The following is a 19,787-nucleotide window of genomic DNA, read 5'->3' on the forward strand; positions in this document are numbered from 1 at the left end:
AATTGAGTGTATTGAACCACTACGGTATGTTTTAATTTCCATATATCTATAGCGATGTCACCGAGAGTTTTTCAATAAATTCTAGTAAACAAATACTTAATAAAAAACTAGCTTTATCCATATCTCTAATATCAACTATTCATGTATTAACAAACACATAATCTAACAACTATATCACCTATCTATTCATAAAATCTTTATAAACCACTTTTATATTCATAAACTCTTGATAAACTACTTTTAAATTGACAAACTTATTAATAAAAACTTTACTGATAATCACGTAACACACCAAAAATATAAACTTTCATCAAAACACTTATTCATGGGTTAACCAACACATAATCTAACAATCATACCATCTATCTATTCATAAACTCTTTATAAACCACTTTTAAATTGACTAGCTTATTAATAAAAACTTTACTAGTAACCATGTACCACCCCAAAAAAGTCAACTTTCATCGAAAACACACTAGCACATACAACATATCATCTCTCCTATGAGAGTAAGAGAAACATTATTAATTTTTTTTTGTGTTTTGTCTATATCGTTTATAGTATGGCATTATTATTATACTCTGGAATAGACACGTGGAAAGTTAACGGAAATTATAGTCATAGCCCCGGCCCCAGTGTGCCGGAAGGTTTCAATAACGAAATTTTATTAAAAGTAAGCTGAGCTAACCTATCGGCAAAGCGCAATGACGAGCTTTGATGGAGTCAGGTGTGGGCTGGGACGGTCCCTGGTAAGCTGTGACCCATTATGAATGATTGAAAAAGTTTTAACGCCCTTTCAGGTTGGAAATGTGGAACTTCATGGCCAGCTCCCCTTACTGTTGCGAAGGTAAGACCTTTATATACTTCAGTCCATCCTCCAACTGTCTGTTAATCAATTGCCAAGAACTGATTAGTGAAATTTTATATCACAGTGAAAGTGAAAGTGGAAAGAACAATTCATTGTTACATATTTGATGAACACACCCACCTGATTATTGAGATACCATGGATACCATGGAATTTTAACGGGAAGACTGAGTTGCTTAAGTGATAACCTTGTTGAAGTTACTGGAACTTTAGTGTCAACGTCGCCGCTGGACATAAAGTACCAATATTTCCATTAACAAATGAAAAAACAACTTATTACGAGCTAAATTATAGATGCAAAAGTGCATTCTCTCCAAAAGGGTACCAAATAGTTTCAGAGATTTACAGTGAAAATGAAATAGTATTCTAGACTGAAATAATTTGATTGGAGGAGGAAATACCTGTAAACCCAAATTTTAAGCCCTGCCGCAATAAGCTCTGTGTAGATAGGAAGAATGGAGAATTCTGAATCCGTCCAATTAATATTAAAGGTCTCACTGCCATTAAAGATGGAAACTTAACTATGGATTTGTTGAAGGATCATTCATATCAAAATGAAAAGTTAGATACCGGACTTGTCTGAAAAGTTACACACCTGAGCCCAGTCCAATTGTAAGGGATATGCGTAGTGTTAGCGTGAAGTGCTGTTTGCACATCAGGGCGATTATAATATATCTCCGCATAGTTTTCAATGCAGGGGTCGTAGCCGGCAGTCCTTCTCGGGAACTGTCAAAGAAGCAGATAAAAGTCATATAATTTGTTGAAATCGTAATTTCAACGCAGCAGCAACATCGCCAGAAACCGTTCAGCGTACCTGCCTTGAACTTTTCGGACCAGCTTTCCGGCGAAAGAATAATCCGGCAAACGAACCCGATGGAATATGGTGGCGCCACGTGTTTCTCACCTGACATCAGCCAAAGTCACTTGCTCGGGTGCTAAAGCTCAGCATTAAAGTGGCTTGCGATATTCATCACAGTCGTCCGATCTGGTTGCGTGTAGTCAGCCGTCGATCTCCGAAGATGCAGCCCGCCCGCATCAAGTCAAAGTTTGCCTGGAGTAAAAACTAAGTCTGGCTGACCATACCTGTTTTAATGCAATGTCATATGCGTTGGTAAACTTTTAAGTTTTGTCCATACGGCACATAATATGACATTTAGTTTTGTTGACACATAAAAATATTTTTTTTGTAAAACGTTGACTTTGTATGGCATTGTATTATCGCACACGGGAGTAGAACAAATACATATGTGTTCGCAGCAGCGAGGAGTATTATGGAGTTGTTATTGGGCATGGGAGAAACGTAGCAGCAGCGGAAAAACTATATGTATTATTGCACAGCAGTGCACAAATAATCCAGTTTTCTCATTGTAATAAAAAGGTATGTATGTAGTGTGAGAGCCCACTGTGGAGCAAAAATGAAATGGAAGTTTATGCACAGCAGTGTGAGTGAAGAGAACAGGGGAGCGCACATGAAGCAGGTGAAGACATTGCACAGTAGTGCATAGATTTTATTAATGAATTGGATTTGCATTGAAATGCAAAAGAAAAGAATGCATAAGTTTTTTTTGTAATGTGAAAATCCAGGAATGTAAAAAAAAAGGATTTCACTCAGATGTAAATGTAAATTTACTTTACAGTAGTATGTGTGTAAAATGTTTTTCACAGCAATGAATGGAAAAGGGGTTTTACAGCAGTAAACCCAGCACAGTGAACTCTCAGGTGGAGAGAAAAGACAGTGTTTTTGTTTTTGATGGGTGAAAGTAATTTTGGTGAATCCCTCTCAGCAAAGAGGATGAATGTTTGTATCAGGCTTTATATTTTAAGCAATAGAAATGTTTTTATGCTGTGTAATGGTTTGTTCTGAGATAATTTCCTTTTAAAGCTTTCTGTGCAAAAGATCCTGGAACAGTGGAAACAGAGCATTGCCTCTGTGGTGTTTGTTTGTCTGGTTTTGGTATTTCCCCATTCAAAAATACCCAACAGTGGTATCAGAGCTAGTCCAGGTTCTTTGAAGATTCAAAGAAGCTGAAGGAAGGTGTTGTTGCTGCAGTCAAACCTCTCCAGCAGTGTGAAGTTTCAGCCAAAGGGATTCAGGTATTTCTTAAGTTTTTGTGTTACTGTTAAAGGAACAGTCAGTGATTTAAAAGAAAACACAGTCAAGTATTTAAAGCCTAAATAAGAATGGCAAGGTCAAAGAAGAAAGCCTCCAGGCCTGTTAAAAATGTGTCTCCCCCCTCTACTAAACTAGAAGGCAATCCATTAGAATACATTCTATTTGAAACCCCAAAGTTTGATGGAAACTTTGATGTATGGGAAATAATGATGAGGGATTTCCTAATGTCTGAGGGGATTGAAGTTTGGGAGTCAGTGATTGATGACAGCAAGATGGATAAAGAATCCATGGAGTATGATGCACAAGCAACAAAGACTATTTTGGATGGTCTCCCTGATTCAGTGAAGAAAAATCTAGGAAAATATACATCAGCAAAGGATATATGGGACAGACTGCATGACCTTCATGCAAAGGGAGCACTGACCATGACAATGAGTCAAGAAGAAAATTTTCAACCCATCATAGAAGCTGAGGATGAGAAGCTTGACCTCATCAAGCTTCAGGTAAAAGAAAGGGATGAAGAGCTTACCAAGCTGAAGAAGGAGCTTGACCAATGCAAGAAGAAACACCATGAAGAAGTCATATCCATGACAAATCAGCTGAATGAAGCAAAGAAGCAGGAAGATGCCTTGACAAGTCAACTTGAAGAAAGGCACATGAGAGTGAATAAGCTTGTAGAAGAGATTGGACAGTACAAGGTAGAGGTCTCCTCCCTTAAGTCTGATCTACAAGAAGCCAGGAAGAAGGCACAAGGAGCTAAAAAGAAAATGGAGAGCAGTCAAGAAGAAATCTCCAAAATGAAGACAGATATTATCTCCTTCAAAATAGTAGCAGCTGAAGCTACTCGTAGCAAGGAAGAAACTGAGGGACAACTAGCAAAGAAAAATATTGTATGTGAAAAGTTAGAAGAAGAGATTGTCCTCCTCAGGAAGAATGTTGAAGGGATGAACAAGATCATGAAGAGCTCTCAAGCTTTGGATGACATGCTCAGCTATCACAGATCTCCATCTAATAAATCAGGACTTGGGTATGTAGGTGAACCCCCAAACAAGGATGAGGATGCTTTAAGCAAAGGAGATGTGAAGAAGCCAGAAAGAGATGGTAATGCTCCTAGTTCCAGCAAAGGCAAGGAGAAAAATGAAGGCTGCAATAGAAGAAATCCTGCTCCAAGCAGTAAACCAGCTCCAAGAGGAAATGTAGCTGATGTCAAAGAGGCAAGAGGCAATGGTGATCATCAAAGGATCTCAAGGCAGCAAGGCTTCAGAAGTGCATCAAGAAAACCTCCATCTCCCAGGTACCAAAGTTCATTTTTTGGTTATTGTTATGCTTGCTCAAACTTTGGTCATATGGCAAAAGACTGTAGAGCATTTCATAAAGATAGATGTTGTGGTCTTCGACAACCTCCAAGAAACAATTTTAGAAGAAATCATGAAATGTTATTCATGAACAATGTTGAATGTTTCAAGTGTCATAACATTGGGCATATGGCACGAGATTGTAACTTAAGATGGGCTGCTATGCAAGCTAGACCCATGCAAAAGAAGAAAGTTACACAAGTATGGAGAAGGAAGGAAAGGCAACCTGAAAACCCCTTGAACTCCCCAGTGGATCTAAATTTGTTTTGAGAAGAGTCTGCCAAAAGAAGACAAGCATACATTAAAGGGGAGCTTGTAATTTTTGTTGCTGAACTGTCTTAACAGTCATTCTTTAATGAAGACTTCTTTTTATAAAGGAAAGACATGAAATCAAATCTGCCATAAGAGCAGAGAAGAAAATGGGACAACGCTCAAATGTAAAGTGCAGCAGCGCAATAAGGAGTATGCAGAGCATGGAGACCCTCACAGCAGTGGGAGGACAAAACATAAAACAACAGTTTGAATTTCTTTTTATGGAGTACATGCATTGAAATGCATAGCAATGGAATGTAGTTTTCTTTTATGAAATGTGAGAGAACATACTCACAGCAGAGTGAGTACAATACACAGCAGCAAAAAAATGTAATGTTTTTCTTCATATGCAATGCAGCATGCAAAGAAATGCATAAAGAAAAACAGGGACAACATATTTTTAATGCACATGGGTGAATGATAATGTGTGGCAGCAGAAAAATGAAAGGAACTGCACAGCAGTGCATTGTGTAAAAAAAATGATGAATGAAGACTAAAATTGTGTGAAGCAAGGGTGTAAAAAGAAAAGGCAGCAGCCCGTGTTAATTTTTTTTTGTTGTTTGGAGAATGCAGCGCAAAACAGCGTGAGGATGATTTCTCTCTATGTGCAAGTAATGGAGAGTAAAGAGTTAGTGTATGGGCACACAACAGTATGATGAAACAAAAGGCAGCCACAGTGGAAATTGCAGAGGCAACGCAGCAGCAAATAAAAACCCAGGGATGACAGTCTATGGTTATGGGTATGGACAGCAGTGAATGTGAAAAATGCAGCAGCAAGAAGTTTTGAACAGCAGCACATGCAAAAGAAATTTTCCTTATAGCAGTAAAGGTAAATGTAATGAATTTGTTGTTCATTGAATTGAAATGCAATATATGCAACAACAGTGAGTGTAAGAAATGTTTACACACAATAGTGTAAATTTGTAAATTGGGACAGTGTAATTGTTCCAGAAAAGACAGAGTATTTTGTCTTTGAAAAGTGCAGAAGCAGTGCAAGTGTAAACACAACAGTGTGGGATAGACACAGTAAAGAAGATGGCACAACAGTGCAGCAGAGAATATGCAGCAGCATAAAAGAACAATGTAATGAGTTTGCACACACAGCAGTGCAATGATTGTTTGTTTTGGAACTGCATTTGAAGCAGTCATTTGGTGAAACCCTCTGTTAAAGAGGAAGGTTCTTTTCAGCACATTGTCATTAGTGAATACCTCAGTTGAGAGGAAGATGCTTTTTAGCATACGCATGGTAAATCCCTCTATCAAGAGGATGATGCTTTTCAGCATAGTCACAGGTGAATCCCTCTGTTAAAGAGGAAGGTGCTCTTCATCACATTGTTATGGTGAATCCATCTGTCATGAGGAAGGTGCTCTTAAGCACAGTTTCAGGTTAATCCCTCTATTAAGAGGAAGACAACTTTGTTTGTTTGTGAACTGCATCAGAAGCAGTTGATGAATCCCTCTATGTGAGGAAGATATCTTTGTAACAACACTACTAAGGAATCCCTCTACGAGAGGAAGAGTCTGGGTATGACCGAATGCCCAGCTATTGAAATTAAAGGGGAGTGTTGAAATCGTAATTTCAACGCAGCGGCAACATCGCCAGAAACCGTTCAGCATACCCGCCTGGAACTTCTCGGACCAGCTTTCCGGCGAAGGAATAATCCGGCAAACGAACCCGATGGAATATGGTGGCGCCACGTGTTTCTCACCTGACATCAGCCAAAGTCACTTTCTCGGGTGCTAAAGCTCAGCATTAAAGTGGCTTCCGATATTCATCACAGTCGTCCGATCTGGTTGCATGTAGTCAGCCGTCGATCTCTGAAGATGCAGCCCGCCCGCATCAAATCAAGGTTTGCGTGGAGTAAACACTAAGTCTGGCTGACCATACCTGTTTTAATGCAATGTCATATGCGTTGGTAAACTTTTAAGTTTTGTCCATACGGCACATAATATGACATTTAGTTTTGTTGACACATAAAAATATTTTTTTTGTAAAACGTTGACTTTGTATGGCATTGTATTATCGCACACGGGAGTAGAACAAATACATATGTGTTCGCAGCAGCGAGGAGTATTATGGAGTTGTTATTGGGCATGGGAGAAACGTAGCAGCAGCGGAAAAACTATATGTATTGTTGCACGGCAGTGCACAAATAATCCAGTTTTCTCATTGTAATAAAAAGGTATGTATGTAGTGTGAAAGCCCGGTGTGGAGCAAAAATGAAATGGAAGTTTATGCACAGCAGTGTGAGTGAAGAGAACAGGGGAGCGCACATGAAGCAGGTGAAGACATTGCACAGTGGTGCATAGATTTTATTAATGAATTGGATTTGCATTGAAATGCAAAAGAAAAGAATGCATAAGTTTTTTTTTGTAATGTGAAAATCCAGGAATGTAAAAAAAAAGGATTTCACTCAGATGTAAATGTAAATTTACTTTACAGTAGTATGTGTGTAAAATGTTTTTCACAGCAATGAATGGAAAAGGGGTTTTACAGCAGTAAACCCAGCACAGTGAACTCTCAGGTGGAGAGAAAAGACAGTGTTTTTGTTTTTGATGGGTGAAAGTAATTTTGGTGAATCCCTCTCAGCAAAGAGGATGAATGTTTGTATCAGGCTTTATATTTTAAGCAATAGAAATGTTTTTATGCTGTGTAATGGTTTGTTCTGAGATAATTTCCTTTTAAAGCTTCTTGTGCAAAAGATCCTGGAACAGTGGAAACAGAGCATTGCCTCTGTGGTGTTTGTTTGTCTGGTTTTGGTATTTCCCCATTCAAAAATACCCAACAGTGGTATCAGAGCTAGTCCAGGTTCTTTGAAGATTCAAAGAAGCTGAAGGAAGGTGTTGTTGCTGCAGTCAAACCTCTCCAGCAGTGTGAAGTTTCAGCCAAAGGGATTCAGGTATTTCTTAAGTTTTTGTGTTACTGTTAAAGGAACAGTCAGTGATTTAAAAGAAAACACAGTCAAGTATTTAAAGCCTAGATAAGAATGGCAAGGTCAAAGAAGAAAGCCTCCAGGCCTGTTAAAAATGTGTCTCCCCCCTCTACTAAACTAGAAGGCAATCCATTAGAATACATTCTATTTGAAACCCCAAAGTTTGATGGAAACTTTGATGTATGGGAAATAATGATGAGGGATTTCCTAATGTCTGAGGGGATTGAAGTTTGGGAGTCAGTGATTGATGACAGCAAGATGGATAAAGAATCCATGGAGTATGATGCACAAGCAACAAAGACTATTTTGGATGGTCTCCCTGATTCAGTGAAGAAAAATCTAGGAAAATATACATCAGCAAAGGATATATGGGACAGACTGCATGACCTTCATGCAAAGGGAGCACTGACCATGACAATGAGTCAAGAAGAAAATTTTGAACCCATCATAGAAGCTGAGGATGAGAAGCTTGACCTCATCAAGCTTCAGGTAAAAGAAAGGGATGAAGAGCTTACCAAGCTGAAGAAGGAGCTTGACCAATGCAAGAAGAAACACCATGAAGAAGTCATATCCATGACAAATCAGCTGAATGAAGCAAAGAAGCAGGAAGATGCCTTGACAAGTCAACTTGAAGAAAGGCACATGAGAGTGAATAAGCTTGTAGAAGAGATTGGACAGTACAAGGTAGAGGTCTCCTCCCTTAAGTCTGATCTACAAGAAGCCAGGAAGCAGGCACAAGGAGCTAAAAAGAAAATGGAGAGCAGTCAAGAAGAAATCTCCAAAATGAAGACAGATATTATCTCCTTCAAAATAGTAGCAGCTGAAGCTACTCGTAGCAAGGAAGAAACTGAGGGACAACTAGCAAAGAAAAATAATGTATGTGAAAAGTTAGAAGAAGAGATTGTCCTCCTCAGGAAGAAGGTTGAAGGGATGAACAAGATCATGAAGAGCTCTCAAGCTTTGGATGACATGCTCAGCTATCACAGATCTCCATCTGATAAATCAGGGCTTGGGTATGTAGGTGAACCCCCAAACAAGGATGAGGATGCTTTAAGCAAAGGAGATGTGAAGAAGCCAGAAAGAGATGGTGATGCTCCTAGTTCCAGCAAAGGCAAGGAGAAAAATGAAGGCTGCAATAGAAGAAATCCTGCTCCAAGCAGTAAACCAGCTCCAAGAGGAAATGTAGCTGATGTCAAAGAGGCAAGAGGCAATGGTGATCATCAAAGGATCTCAAGGCAGCAAGGCTTCAGAAGTGCATCAAGAAAACCTCCATCTCCCAGGTACCAAAGTTCTTTTTTGGTTATTGTTATGCTTGCTCAAACTTTGGTCATATGGCAAAAGACTGTAGAGCATTTCATAAAGATAGATGTTGTGGTCTTCGACAACCTCCAAGAAACAATTTTAGAAGAAATCATGAAATGTTATTCATGAACAATGTTGAATGTTTCAAGTGTCATAACATTGGGCATATGGCACGAGATTGTAACTTAAGATGGGCTGCTATGCAAGCTAGACCCATGCAAAAGAAGAAAGTTACACAAGTATGGAGAAGGAAGGAAAGGCAACCTGAAAACCCCTTGAACTCCCCAGTGGATCTAAATTTGTTTTGAGAAGAGTCTGCCAAAAGAAGACAAGCATACATTAAAGGGGAGCTTGTAATTTTTGTTGCTGAACTGTCTTAACAGTCATTCTTTAATGAAGACTTCTTTTTATAAAGGAAAGACATGAAATCAAATCTGCCATAAGAGCAGAGAAGAAAAGGGGACAACGCTCAAATGTAAAGTGCAGCAACGCAATAAGGAGTATGCAGAGCATGGAGACCCTCACAGCAGTGGGAGGACAAAACATAAAACAGCAGTTTGAATTTTTTTTTATGGAGTACATGCATTGAAATGCATAGCAATGGAATGTAGTTTTCTTTTATGAAATGTGAGAGAACATACTCACAGCAGAGTGAGTACAATACACAGCAGCAAAAAAATGTAATGTTTTTCTTCATATGCAATGCAGCATGCAAAGAAATGCATAAAGAAAAACAGGGACAACAGATTTTTAATGCACATGGGTGAATGATAATGTGTGGCAGCAGAAAAATGAAAGGAACTGCACAGCAGTGCATTGTGTAAAAAAAATGATGAATGAAGACTAAGATTGTGTGAAGCAAGGGTGTAAAAAGAAAAGGCAGCAGCCCGTGTTAAATTTTTTTTGTTGTTTGGAGAATGCAGCGCAAAACAGCGTGAGGATGATTTCTCTCTATGTGCAAGTAATGGAGAGTAAAGAGTTAGTGTATGGGCACACAACAGTATGATGAAACAAAAGGCAGCCACAGTGCAAATTGCAGAGGCAACGCAGCAGCAAATAAAAACCCAGGGATGACAGTCTATGGTTATGGGTATGGACAGCAGTGAATGTGAAAAATGCAGCAGCAAGAAGTTTTGAACAGCAGCACATGCAAAAGAAATTTTCCTTACAGCAGTAAAGGTAAATGTAATGAATTTGTTGTTCATTGAATTGAAATGCAATATATGCAACAGCAGTGAGTGTAAGAAATGTTTACACACAACAGTGTAAATTTGTAAATTGGGACAGTGTAATTGTTCCAGAAAAGACAGAGTATTTTGTCTTTGAAAAGTGCAGAAGCAGTGCAAGTGTAAACACAGCAGTGTGGGATAGACACAGTAAAGAAGATGGCACAACAGTGCAGCAGAGAATATGCAGCAGCATAAAAGAACAATGTAATGAGTTTGCACACACAGCAGTGCAATGATTGTTTGTTTTGGAACTGCATTTGAAGCAGTCATTTGGTGAAACCCTCTGTTAAAGAGGAAGGTGCTTTTCAGCACATTGTCATTAGTGAATCCCTCAGTTGAGAGGAAGATGCTTTTTAGCATACGCATGGTAAATCCCTCTATCAAGAGGATGATACTTTTCAGCATAGTCACAGGTGAATCCCTCTGTTAAAGAGGAAGGTGCTCTTCAGCACATTGTTATGGTGAATCCCTCTGTCATGAGGAAGGTGCTCTTAAGCACAGTTTCAGGTTAATCCCTCTATTAAGAGGAAGACAACTTTGTTTGTTTGTGAACTGCATCAGAAGCAGTTGGTGAATCCCTCTATGTGAGGAAGATATCTTTGTAACAGCACTACTAAGGAATCCCTCTACGAGAGGAAGAGTCTGGGTATGACCGAATGCCCAGCTGTTGAAATTAAAGGGGAGTGTTGAAATCGTAATTTCAACGCAGCGGCAACATCGCCAGAAACCGTTCAGCATACCCGCCTGGAACTTCTCGGACCAGCTTTCCGGCGAAGGAATAATCCGGCAAACGAACCCGATGGAATATGGTGGCGCCACGTGTTTCTCACCTGACATCAGCCAAAGTCACTTTCTCGGGTGCTAAAGCTCAGCATTAAAGTGGCTTCCGATATTCATCACAGTCGTCCGATCTGGTTGCGTGTAGTCAGCCGTCGATCTCCGAAGATGCAGCCCGCCCGCATCAAATCAAGGTTTGCGTGGAGTAAAAACTAAGTCTGGCTGACCATACCTGTTTTAATGCAATGTCATATGCGTTGGTAAACTTTTAAGTTTTGTCCATACGGCACATAATATGACATTTAGTTTTGTTGACACATAAAAATATTTTTTTTGTAAAACGTTGACTTTGTATGGCATTGTATTATCGCACACGGGAGTAGAACAAATACATATGTGTTCGCAGCAGCGAGGAGTATTATGGAGTTGTTATTGGGCATGGGAGAAACGTAGCAGCAGCGGAAAAACTATATGTATTGTTGCACAGCAGTGCACAAATAATCCAGTTTTCTCATTGTAATAAAAAGGTATGTATGTAGTGTGAGAGCCCGGTGTGGAGCAAAAATGAAATGGAAGTTTATGCACAGCAGTGTGAGTGAAGAGAACAGGGGAGCGCACATGAAGCAGGTGAAGACATTGCACAGTAGTGCATAGATTTTATTAATGAATTGGATTTGCATTGAAATGCAAAAGAAAAGAATGCATAAGTTTTTTTTGTAATGTGAAAATCCAGGAATGTAAAAAAAAAGGATTTCACTCAGATGTAAATGTAAATTTACTTTACAGTAGTATGTGTGTAAAATGTTTTTCACAGCAATGAATGGAAAAGGGGTTTTACAGCAGTAAACCCAGCACAGTGAACTCTCAGGTGGAGAGAAAAGACAGTGTTTTTGTTTTTGATGGGTGAAAGTAATTTTGGTGAATCCCTCTCAGCAAAGAGGATGAATGTTTGTATCAGGCTTTATATTTTAAGCAATAGAAATGTTTTTATGCTGTGTAATGGTTTGTTCTGAGATAATTTCCTTTTAAAGCTTCTTGTGCAAAAGATCCTGGAACAGTGGAAACAGAGCATTGCCTCTGTGGTGTTTGTTTGTCTGGTTTTGGTATTTCCCCATTCAAAAATACCCAACAGTGGTATCAGAGCTAGTCCAGGTTCTTTGAAGATTCAAAGAAGCTGAAGGAAGGTGTTGTTGCTGCAGTCAAACCTCTCCAGCAGTGTGAAGTTTCAGCCAAAGGGATTCAGGTATTTCTTAAGTTTTTGTGTTACTTTTAAAGGAACAGTCAGTGATTTAAAAGAAAACACAGTCAAGTATTTAAAGCCTAGATAAGAATGGCAAGGTCAAAGAAGAAAGCCTCCAGGCCTGTTAAAAATGTGTCTCCCCCCTCTACTAAACTAGAAGGCAATCCATTAGAATACATTCTATTTGAAACCCCAAAGTTTGATGGAAACTTTGATGTATGGGAAATAATGATGAGGGATTTCCTAATGTCTGAGGGGATTGAAGTTTGGGAGTCAGTGATTGATGACAGCAAGATGGATAAAGAATCCATGGAGTATGATGCACAAGCAACAAAGACTATTTTGGATGGTCTCCCTGATTCAGTGAAGAAAAATCTAGGAAAATATACATCAGCAAAGGATATATGGGACAGACTGCATGACCTTCATGCAAAGGGAGCACTGACCATGACAATGAGTCAAGAAGAAAATTTTGAACCCATCATAGAAGCTGAGGATGAGAAGCTTGACCTCATCAAGCTTCAGGTAAAAGAAAGGGATGAAGAGCTTACCAAGCTGAAGAAGGAGCTTGACCAATGCAAGAAGAAACACCATGAAGAAGTCATATCCATGACAAATCAGCTGAATGAAGCAAAGAAGCAGGAAGATGCCTTGACAAGTCAACTTGAAGAAAGGCACATGAGAGTGAATAAGCTTGTAGAAGAGATTGGACAGTACAAGGTAGAGGTCTCCTCCCTTAAGTCTGATCTACAAGAAGCCAGGAAGCAGGCACAAGGAGCTAAAAAGAAAATGGAGAGCAGTCAAGAAGAAATCTCCAAAATGAAGACAGATATTATCTCCTTCAAAATAGTAGCAGCTGAAGCTACTCGTAGCAAGGAAGAAACTGAGGGACAACTAGCAAAGAAAAATAATGTATGTGAAAAGTTAGAAGAAGAGATTGTCCTCCTCAGGAAGAAGGTTGAAGGGATGAACAAGATCATGAAGAGCTCTCAAGCTTTGGATGACATGCTCAGCTATCACAGATCTCCATCTGATAAATCAGGGCTTGGGTATGTAGGTGAACCCCCAAACAAGGATGAGGATGCTTTAAGCAAAGGAGATGTGAAGAAGCCAGAAAGAGATGGCGATGCTCCTAGTTCCAGCAAAGGCAAGGAGAAAAATGAAGGCTGCAATAGAAGAAATCCTGCTCCAAGCAGTAAACCAGCTCCAAGAGGAAATGTAGCTGATGTCAAAGAGGCAAGAGGCAATGGTGATCATCAAAGGATCTCAAGGCAGCAAGGCTTCAGAAGTGCATCAAGAAAACCTCCATCTCCCAGGTACCAAAGTTCTTTTTTGGTTATTGTTATGCTTGCTCAAACTTTGGTCATATGGCAAAAGACTGTAGAGCATTTCATAAAGATAGATGTTGTGGTCTTCGACAACCTCCAAGAAACAATTTTAGAAGAAATCATGAAATGTTATTCATGAACAATGTTGAATGTTTCAAGTGTCATAACATTGGGCATATGGCACAAGATTGTAACTTAAGATGGGCTGCTATGCAAGCTAGACCCATGCAAAAGAAGAAAGTTACACAAGTATGGAGAAGGAAGGAAAGGCAACCTGAAAACCCCTTGAACTCCCCAGTGGATCTAAATTTGTTTTGAGAAGAGTCTGCCAAAAGAAGACAAGCATACATTAAAGGGGAGCTTGTAATTTTTGTTGCTGAACTGTCTTAACAGTCATTCTTTAATGAAGACTTCTTTTTATAAAGGAAAGACATGAAATCAAATCTGCCATAAGAGCAGAGAAGAAAAGGGGACAACGCTCAAATGTAAAGTGCAGCAGCGCAATAAGGAGTATGCAGAGCATGGAGACCCTCACAGCAGTGGGAGGACAAAACATAAAACAGCAGTTTGAATTTTTTTTTATGGAGTACATGCATTGAAATGCATAGCAATGGAATGTAGTTTTCTTTTATGAAATGTGAGAGAACATACTCACAGCAGAGTGAGTACAATACACAGCAGCAAAAAAATGTAATGTTTTTCTTCATATGCAATGCAGCATGCAAAGAAATGCATAAAGAAAAACAGGGACAACAGATTTTTAATGCACATGGGTGAATGATAATGTGTGGCAGCAGAAAAATGAAAGGAACTGCACAGCAGTGCATTGTGTAAAAAAAATGATGAATGAAGACTAAGATTGTGTGAAGCAAGGGTGTAAAAAGAAAAGGCAGCAGCCCGTGTTAATTTTTTTTTGTTGTTTGGAGAATGCAGCGCAAAACAGCGTGAGGATGATTTCTCTCTATGTGCAAGTAATGGAGAGTAAAGAGTTAGTGTATGGGCACACAGCAGTATGATGAAACAAAAGGCAGCCACAGTGCAAATTGCAGAGGCAACGCAGCAGCAAATAAAAACCCAGGGATGACAGTCTATGGTTATGGGTATGGACAGCAGTGAATGTGAAAAATGCAGCAGCAAGAAGTTTTGAACAGCAGCACATGCAAAAGAAATTTTCCTTACAGCAGTAAAGGTAAATGTAATGAATTTGTTGTTCATTGAATTGAAATGCAATATATGCAACAGCAGTGAGTGTAAGAAATGTTTACACACAACAGTGTAAATTTGTAAATTGGGACAGTGTAATTGTTCCAGAAAAGACAGAGTATTTTGTCTTTGAAAAGTGCAGAAGCAGTGCAAGTGTAAACACAGCAGTGTGGGATAGACACAGTAAAGAAGATGGCACAACAGTGCAGCAGAGAATATGCAGCAGCATAAAAGAACAATGTAATGAGTTTGCACACACAGCAGTGCAATGATTGTTTGTTTTGGAACTGCATTTGAAGCAGTCATTTGGTGAAACCCTCTGTTAAAGAGGAAGGTGCTTTTCAGCACATTGTCATTAGTGAATCCCTCAGTTGAGAGGAAGATGCTTTTTAGCATACGCATGGTAAATCCCTCTATCAAGAGGATGATACTTTTCAGCATAGTCACAGGTGAATCCCTCTGTTAAAGAGGAAGGTGCTCTTCAGCACATTGTTATGGTGAATCCCTCTGTCATGAGGAAGGTGCTCTTAAGCACAGTTTCAGGTTAATCCCTCTATTAAGAGGAAGACAACTTTGTTTGTTTGTGAACTGCATCAGAAGCAGTTGGTGAATCCCTCTATGTGAGGAAGATATCTTTGTAACAGCACTACTAAGGAATCCCTCTACGAGAGGAAGAGTCTGGGTATGACCGAATGCCCAGCTGTTGAAATTAAAGGGGAGTGTTGAAATCGTAATTTCAACGCAGCGGCAACATCGCCAGAAACCGTTCAGCATACCCGCCTGGAACTTCTCGGACCAGCTTTCCGGCGAAGGAATAATCCGGCAAACGAACCCGATGGAATATGGTGGCGCCACGTGTTTCTCACCTGACATCAGCCAAAGTCACTTTCTCGGGTGCTAAAGCTCAGCATTAAAGTGGCTTCCGATATTCATCACAGTCGTCCGATCTGGTTGCGTGTAGTCAGCCGTCGATCTCCGAAGATGCAGCCCGCCCGCATCAAATCAAGGTTTGCGTGGAGTAAAAACTAAGTCTGGCTGACCATACCTGTTTTAATGCAATGTCATATGCGTTGGTAAACTTTTAAGTTTTGTCCATACGGCACATAATATGACATTTAGTTTTGTTGACACATAAAAATATTTTTTTTGTAAAACGTTGACTTTGTATGGCATTGTATTATCGCACACGGGAGTAGAACAAATACATATGTGTTCGCAGCAGCGAGGAGTATTATGGAGTTGTTATTGGGCATGGGAGAAACGTAGCAGCAGCGGAAAAACTATATGTATTGTTGCACAGCAGTGCACAAATAATCCAGTTTTCTCATTGTAATAAAAAGGTATGTATGTAGTGTGAGAGCCCGGTGTGGAGCAAAAATGAAATGGAAGTTTATGCACAGCAGTGTGAGTGAAGAGAACAGGGGAGCGCACATGAAGCAGGTGAAGACATTGCACAGTAGTGCATAGATTTTATTAATGAATTGGATTTGCATTGAAATGCAAAAGAAAAGAATGCATAAGTTTTTTTTGTAATGTGAAAATCCAGGAATGTAAAAAAAAAGGATTTCACTCAGATGTAAATGTAAATTTACTTTACAGTAGTATGTGTGTAAAATGTTTTTCACAGCAATGAATGGAAAAGGGGTTTTACAGCAGTAAACCCAGCACAGTGAACTCTCAGGTGGAGAGAAAAGACAGTGTTTTTGTTTTTGATGGGTGAAAGTAATTTTGGTGAATCCCTCTCAGCAAAGAGGATGAATGTTTGTATCAGGCTTTATATTTTAAGCAATAGAAATGTTTTTATGCTGTGTAATGGTTTGTTCTGAGATAATTTCCTTTTAAAGCTTCTTGTGCAAAAGATCCTGGAACAGTGGAAACAGAGCATTGCCTCTGTGGTGTTTGTTTGTCTGGTTTTGGTATTTCCCCATTCAAAAATACCCAACAGTGGTATCAGAGCTAGTCCAGGTTCTTTGAAGATTCAAAGAAGCTGAAGGAAGGTGTTGTTGCTGCAGTCAAACCTCTCCAGCAGTGTGAAGTTTCAGCCAAAGGGATTCAGGTATTTCTTAAGTTTTTGTGTTACTGTTAAAGGAACAGTCAGTGATTTAAAAGAAAACACAGTCAAGTATTTAAAGCCTAGATAAGAATGGCAAGGTCAAAGAAGAAAGCCTCCAGGCCTGTTAAAAATGTGTCTCCCCCCTCTACTAAACTAGAAGGCAATCCATTAGAATACATTCTATTTGAAACCCCAAAGTTTGATGGAAACTTTGATGTATGGGAAATAATGATGAGGGATTTCCTAATGTCTGAGGGGATTGAAGTTTGGGAGTCAGTGATTGATGACAGCAAGATGGATAAAGAATCCATGGAGTATGATGCACAAGCAACAAAGACTATTTTGGATGGTCTCCCTGATTCAGTGAAGAAAAATCTAGGAAAATATACATCAGCAAAGGATATATGGGACAGACTGCATGACCTTCATGCAAAGGGAGCACTGACCATGACAATGAGTCAAGAAGAAAATTTTGAACCCATCATAGAAGCTGAGGATGAGAAGCTTGACCTCATCAAGCTTCAGGTAAAAGAAAGGGATGAAGAGCTTACCAAGCTGAAGAAGGAGCTTGACCAATGCAAGAAGAAACACCATGAAGAAGTCATATCCATGACAAATCAGCTGAATGAAGCAAAGAAGCAGGAAGATGCCTTGACAAGTCAACTTGAAGAAAGGCACATGAGAGTGAATAAGCTTGTAGAAGAGATTGGACAGTACAAGGTAGAGGTCTCCTCCCTTAAGTCTGATCTACAAGAAGCCAGGAAGCAGGCACAAGGAGCTAAAAAGAAAATGGAGAGCAGTCAAGAAGAAATCTCCAAAATGAAGACAGATATTATCTCCTTCAAAATAGTAGCAGCTGAAGCTACTCGTAGCAAGGAAGAAACTGAGGGACAACTAGCAAAGAAAAATAATGTATGTGAAAAGTTAGAAGAAGAGATTGTCCTCCTCAGGAAGAAGGTTGAAGGGATGAACAAGATCATGAAGAGCTCTCAAGCTTTGGATGACATGCTCAGCTATCACAGATCTCCATCTGATAAATCAGGGCTTGGGTATGTAGGTGAACCCCCAAACAAGGATGAGGATGCTTTAAGCAAAGGAGATGTGAAGAAGCCAGAAAGAGATGGTGATGCTCCTAGTTCCAGCAAAGGCAAGGAGAAAAATGAAGGCTGCAATAGAAGAAATCCTGCTCCAAGCAGTAAACCAGCTCCAAGAGGAAATGTAGCTGATGTCAAAGAGGCAAGAGGCAATGGTGATCATCAAAGGATCTCAAGGCAGCAAGGCTTCAGAAGTGCATCAAGAAAACCTCCATCTCCCAGGTACCAAAGTTCTTTTTTGGTTATTGTTATGCTTGCTCAAACTTTGGTCATATGGCAAAAGACTGTAGAGCATTTCATAAAGATAGATGTTGTGGTCTTCGACAACCTCCAAGAAACAATTTTAGAAGAAATCATGAAATGTTATTCATGAACAATGTTGAATGTTTCAAGTGTCATAACATTGGGCATATGGCACGAGATTGTAACTTAAGATGGGCTGCTATGCAAGCTAGACCCATGCAAAAGAAGAAAGTTACACAAGTATGGAGAAGGAAGGAAAGGCAACCTGAAAACCCCTTGAACTCCCCAGTGGATCTAAATTTGTTTTGAGAAGAGTCTGCCAAAAGAAGACAAGCATACATTAAAGGGGAGCTTGTAATTTTTGTTGCTGAACTGTCTTAACAGTCATTCTTTAATGAAGACTTCTTTTTATAAAGGAAAGACATGAAATCAAATCTGCCATAAGAGCAGAGAAGAAAAGGGGACAACGCTCAAATGTAAAGTGCAGCAGCGCAATAAGGAGTATGCAGAGCATGGAGACCCTCACAGCAGTGGGAGGACAAAACATAAAACAACAGTTTGAATTTTTTTTTATGGAGTACATGCATTGAAATGCATAGCAATGGAATGTAGTTTTCTTTTATGAAATGTGAGAGAACATACTCACAGCAGAGTGAGTACAATACACAGCAGTAAAAAAATGTAATGTTTTTCTTCATATGCAATGCAGCATGCAAAGAAATGCATAAAGAAAAACAGGGACAACAGATTTTTAATGCACATGGGTGAATGATAATGTGTGGCAGCAGAAAAATGAAAGGAACTGCACAGCAGTGCATTGTGTAAAAAAAATGATGAATGAAGACTAAGATTGTGTGAAGCAAGGGTGTAAAAAGAAAAGGCAGCAGCCCGTGTTAATTTTTTTTTTGTTGTTTGGAGAATGCAGCGCAAAACAGCGTGAGGATGATTTCTCTCTATGTGCAAGTAATGGAGAGTAAAGAGTTAGTGTATGGGCACACAGCAGTATGATGAAACAAAAGGCAGCCACAGTGCAAATTGCAGAGGCAACGCAGCAGCAAATAAAAACCCAGGGATGACAGTCTATGGTTATGGGTATGGACAGCAGTGAATGTGAAAAATGCAGCAGCAAGAAGTTTTGAACAGCAGCACATGCAAAAGAAATTTTCCTTACAGCAGTAAAGGTAAATGTAATGAATTTGTTGTTCATTGAATTGAAATGCAATATATGCAACAGCAGTGAGTGTAAGAAATGTTTACACACAACAGTGTAAATTTGTAAATTGGGACAGTGTAATTGTTCCAGAAAAGACAGAGTATTTTGTCTTTGAAAAGTGCAGAAGCAGTGCAAGTGTAAACACAGCAGTGTGGGATAGACACAGTAAAGAAGATGGCACAACAGTGCAGCAGAGAATATGCAGCAGCATAAAAGAACAATGTAATGAGTTTGCACACACAGCAGTGCAATGATTGTTTGTTTTGGAACTGCATTTGAAGCAGTCATTTGGTGAAACCCTCTGTTAAAGAGGAAGGTGCTTTTCAGCACATTGTCATTAGTGAATCCCTCAGTTGAGAGGAAGATGCTTTTTAGCATACGCATGGTAAATCCCTCTATCAAGAGGATGATACTTTTCAGCATAGTCACAGGTGAATCCCTCTGTTAAAGAGGAAGGTGCTCTTCAGCACATTGTTATGGTGAATCCCTCTGTCATGAGGAAGGTGCTCTTAAGCACAGTTTCAG

The 19,787-nt window shown here is 39.5% G+C and overlaps 1 protein-coding gene across 1 annotated transcript in view; it reads right to left on the bottom strand.

Moving 5' to 3' along the window:
* Window positions 1-723: 723 nt before the first annotated feature.
* Window positions 724-19,787, bottom strand: part of LOC149164034 (serine carboxypeptidase 24-like) — a 28,547-nt gene continuing 9,483 nt past the window's right edge. The window contains exons 7-10 of the mRNA XM_089429345.1: window positions 1,463-1,593; window positions 1,269-1,364; window positions 989-1,094; window positions 724-885 (exon numbers count right to left, since the gene is read on the bottom strand). Coding sequence (XP_089285471.1) covers window positions 724-885; window positions 989-1,094; window positions 1,269-1,364; window positions 1,463-1,593 — 495 coding nt within the window. The remainder of the gene's footprint in view (window positions 886-988; window positions 1,095-1,268; window positions 1,365-1,462; window positions 1,594-19,787) is intronic.

This window comes from Pinus tabuliformis, chromosome 5_1, assembly GCF_031772625.1.
Source record: "Pinus tabuliformis cultivar Carrire ecotype Pingquan chromosome 5_1, CPIR1, whole genome shotgun sequence".
NCBI classification, from domain to species: domain Eukaryota; kingdom Viridiplantae; phylum Streptophyta; class Pinopsida; order Pinales; family Pinaceae; genus Pinus; species Pinus tabuliformis.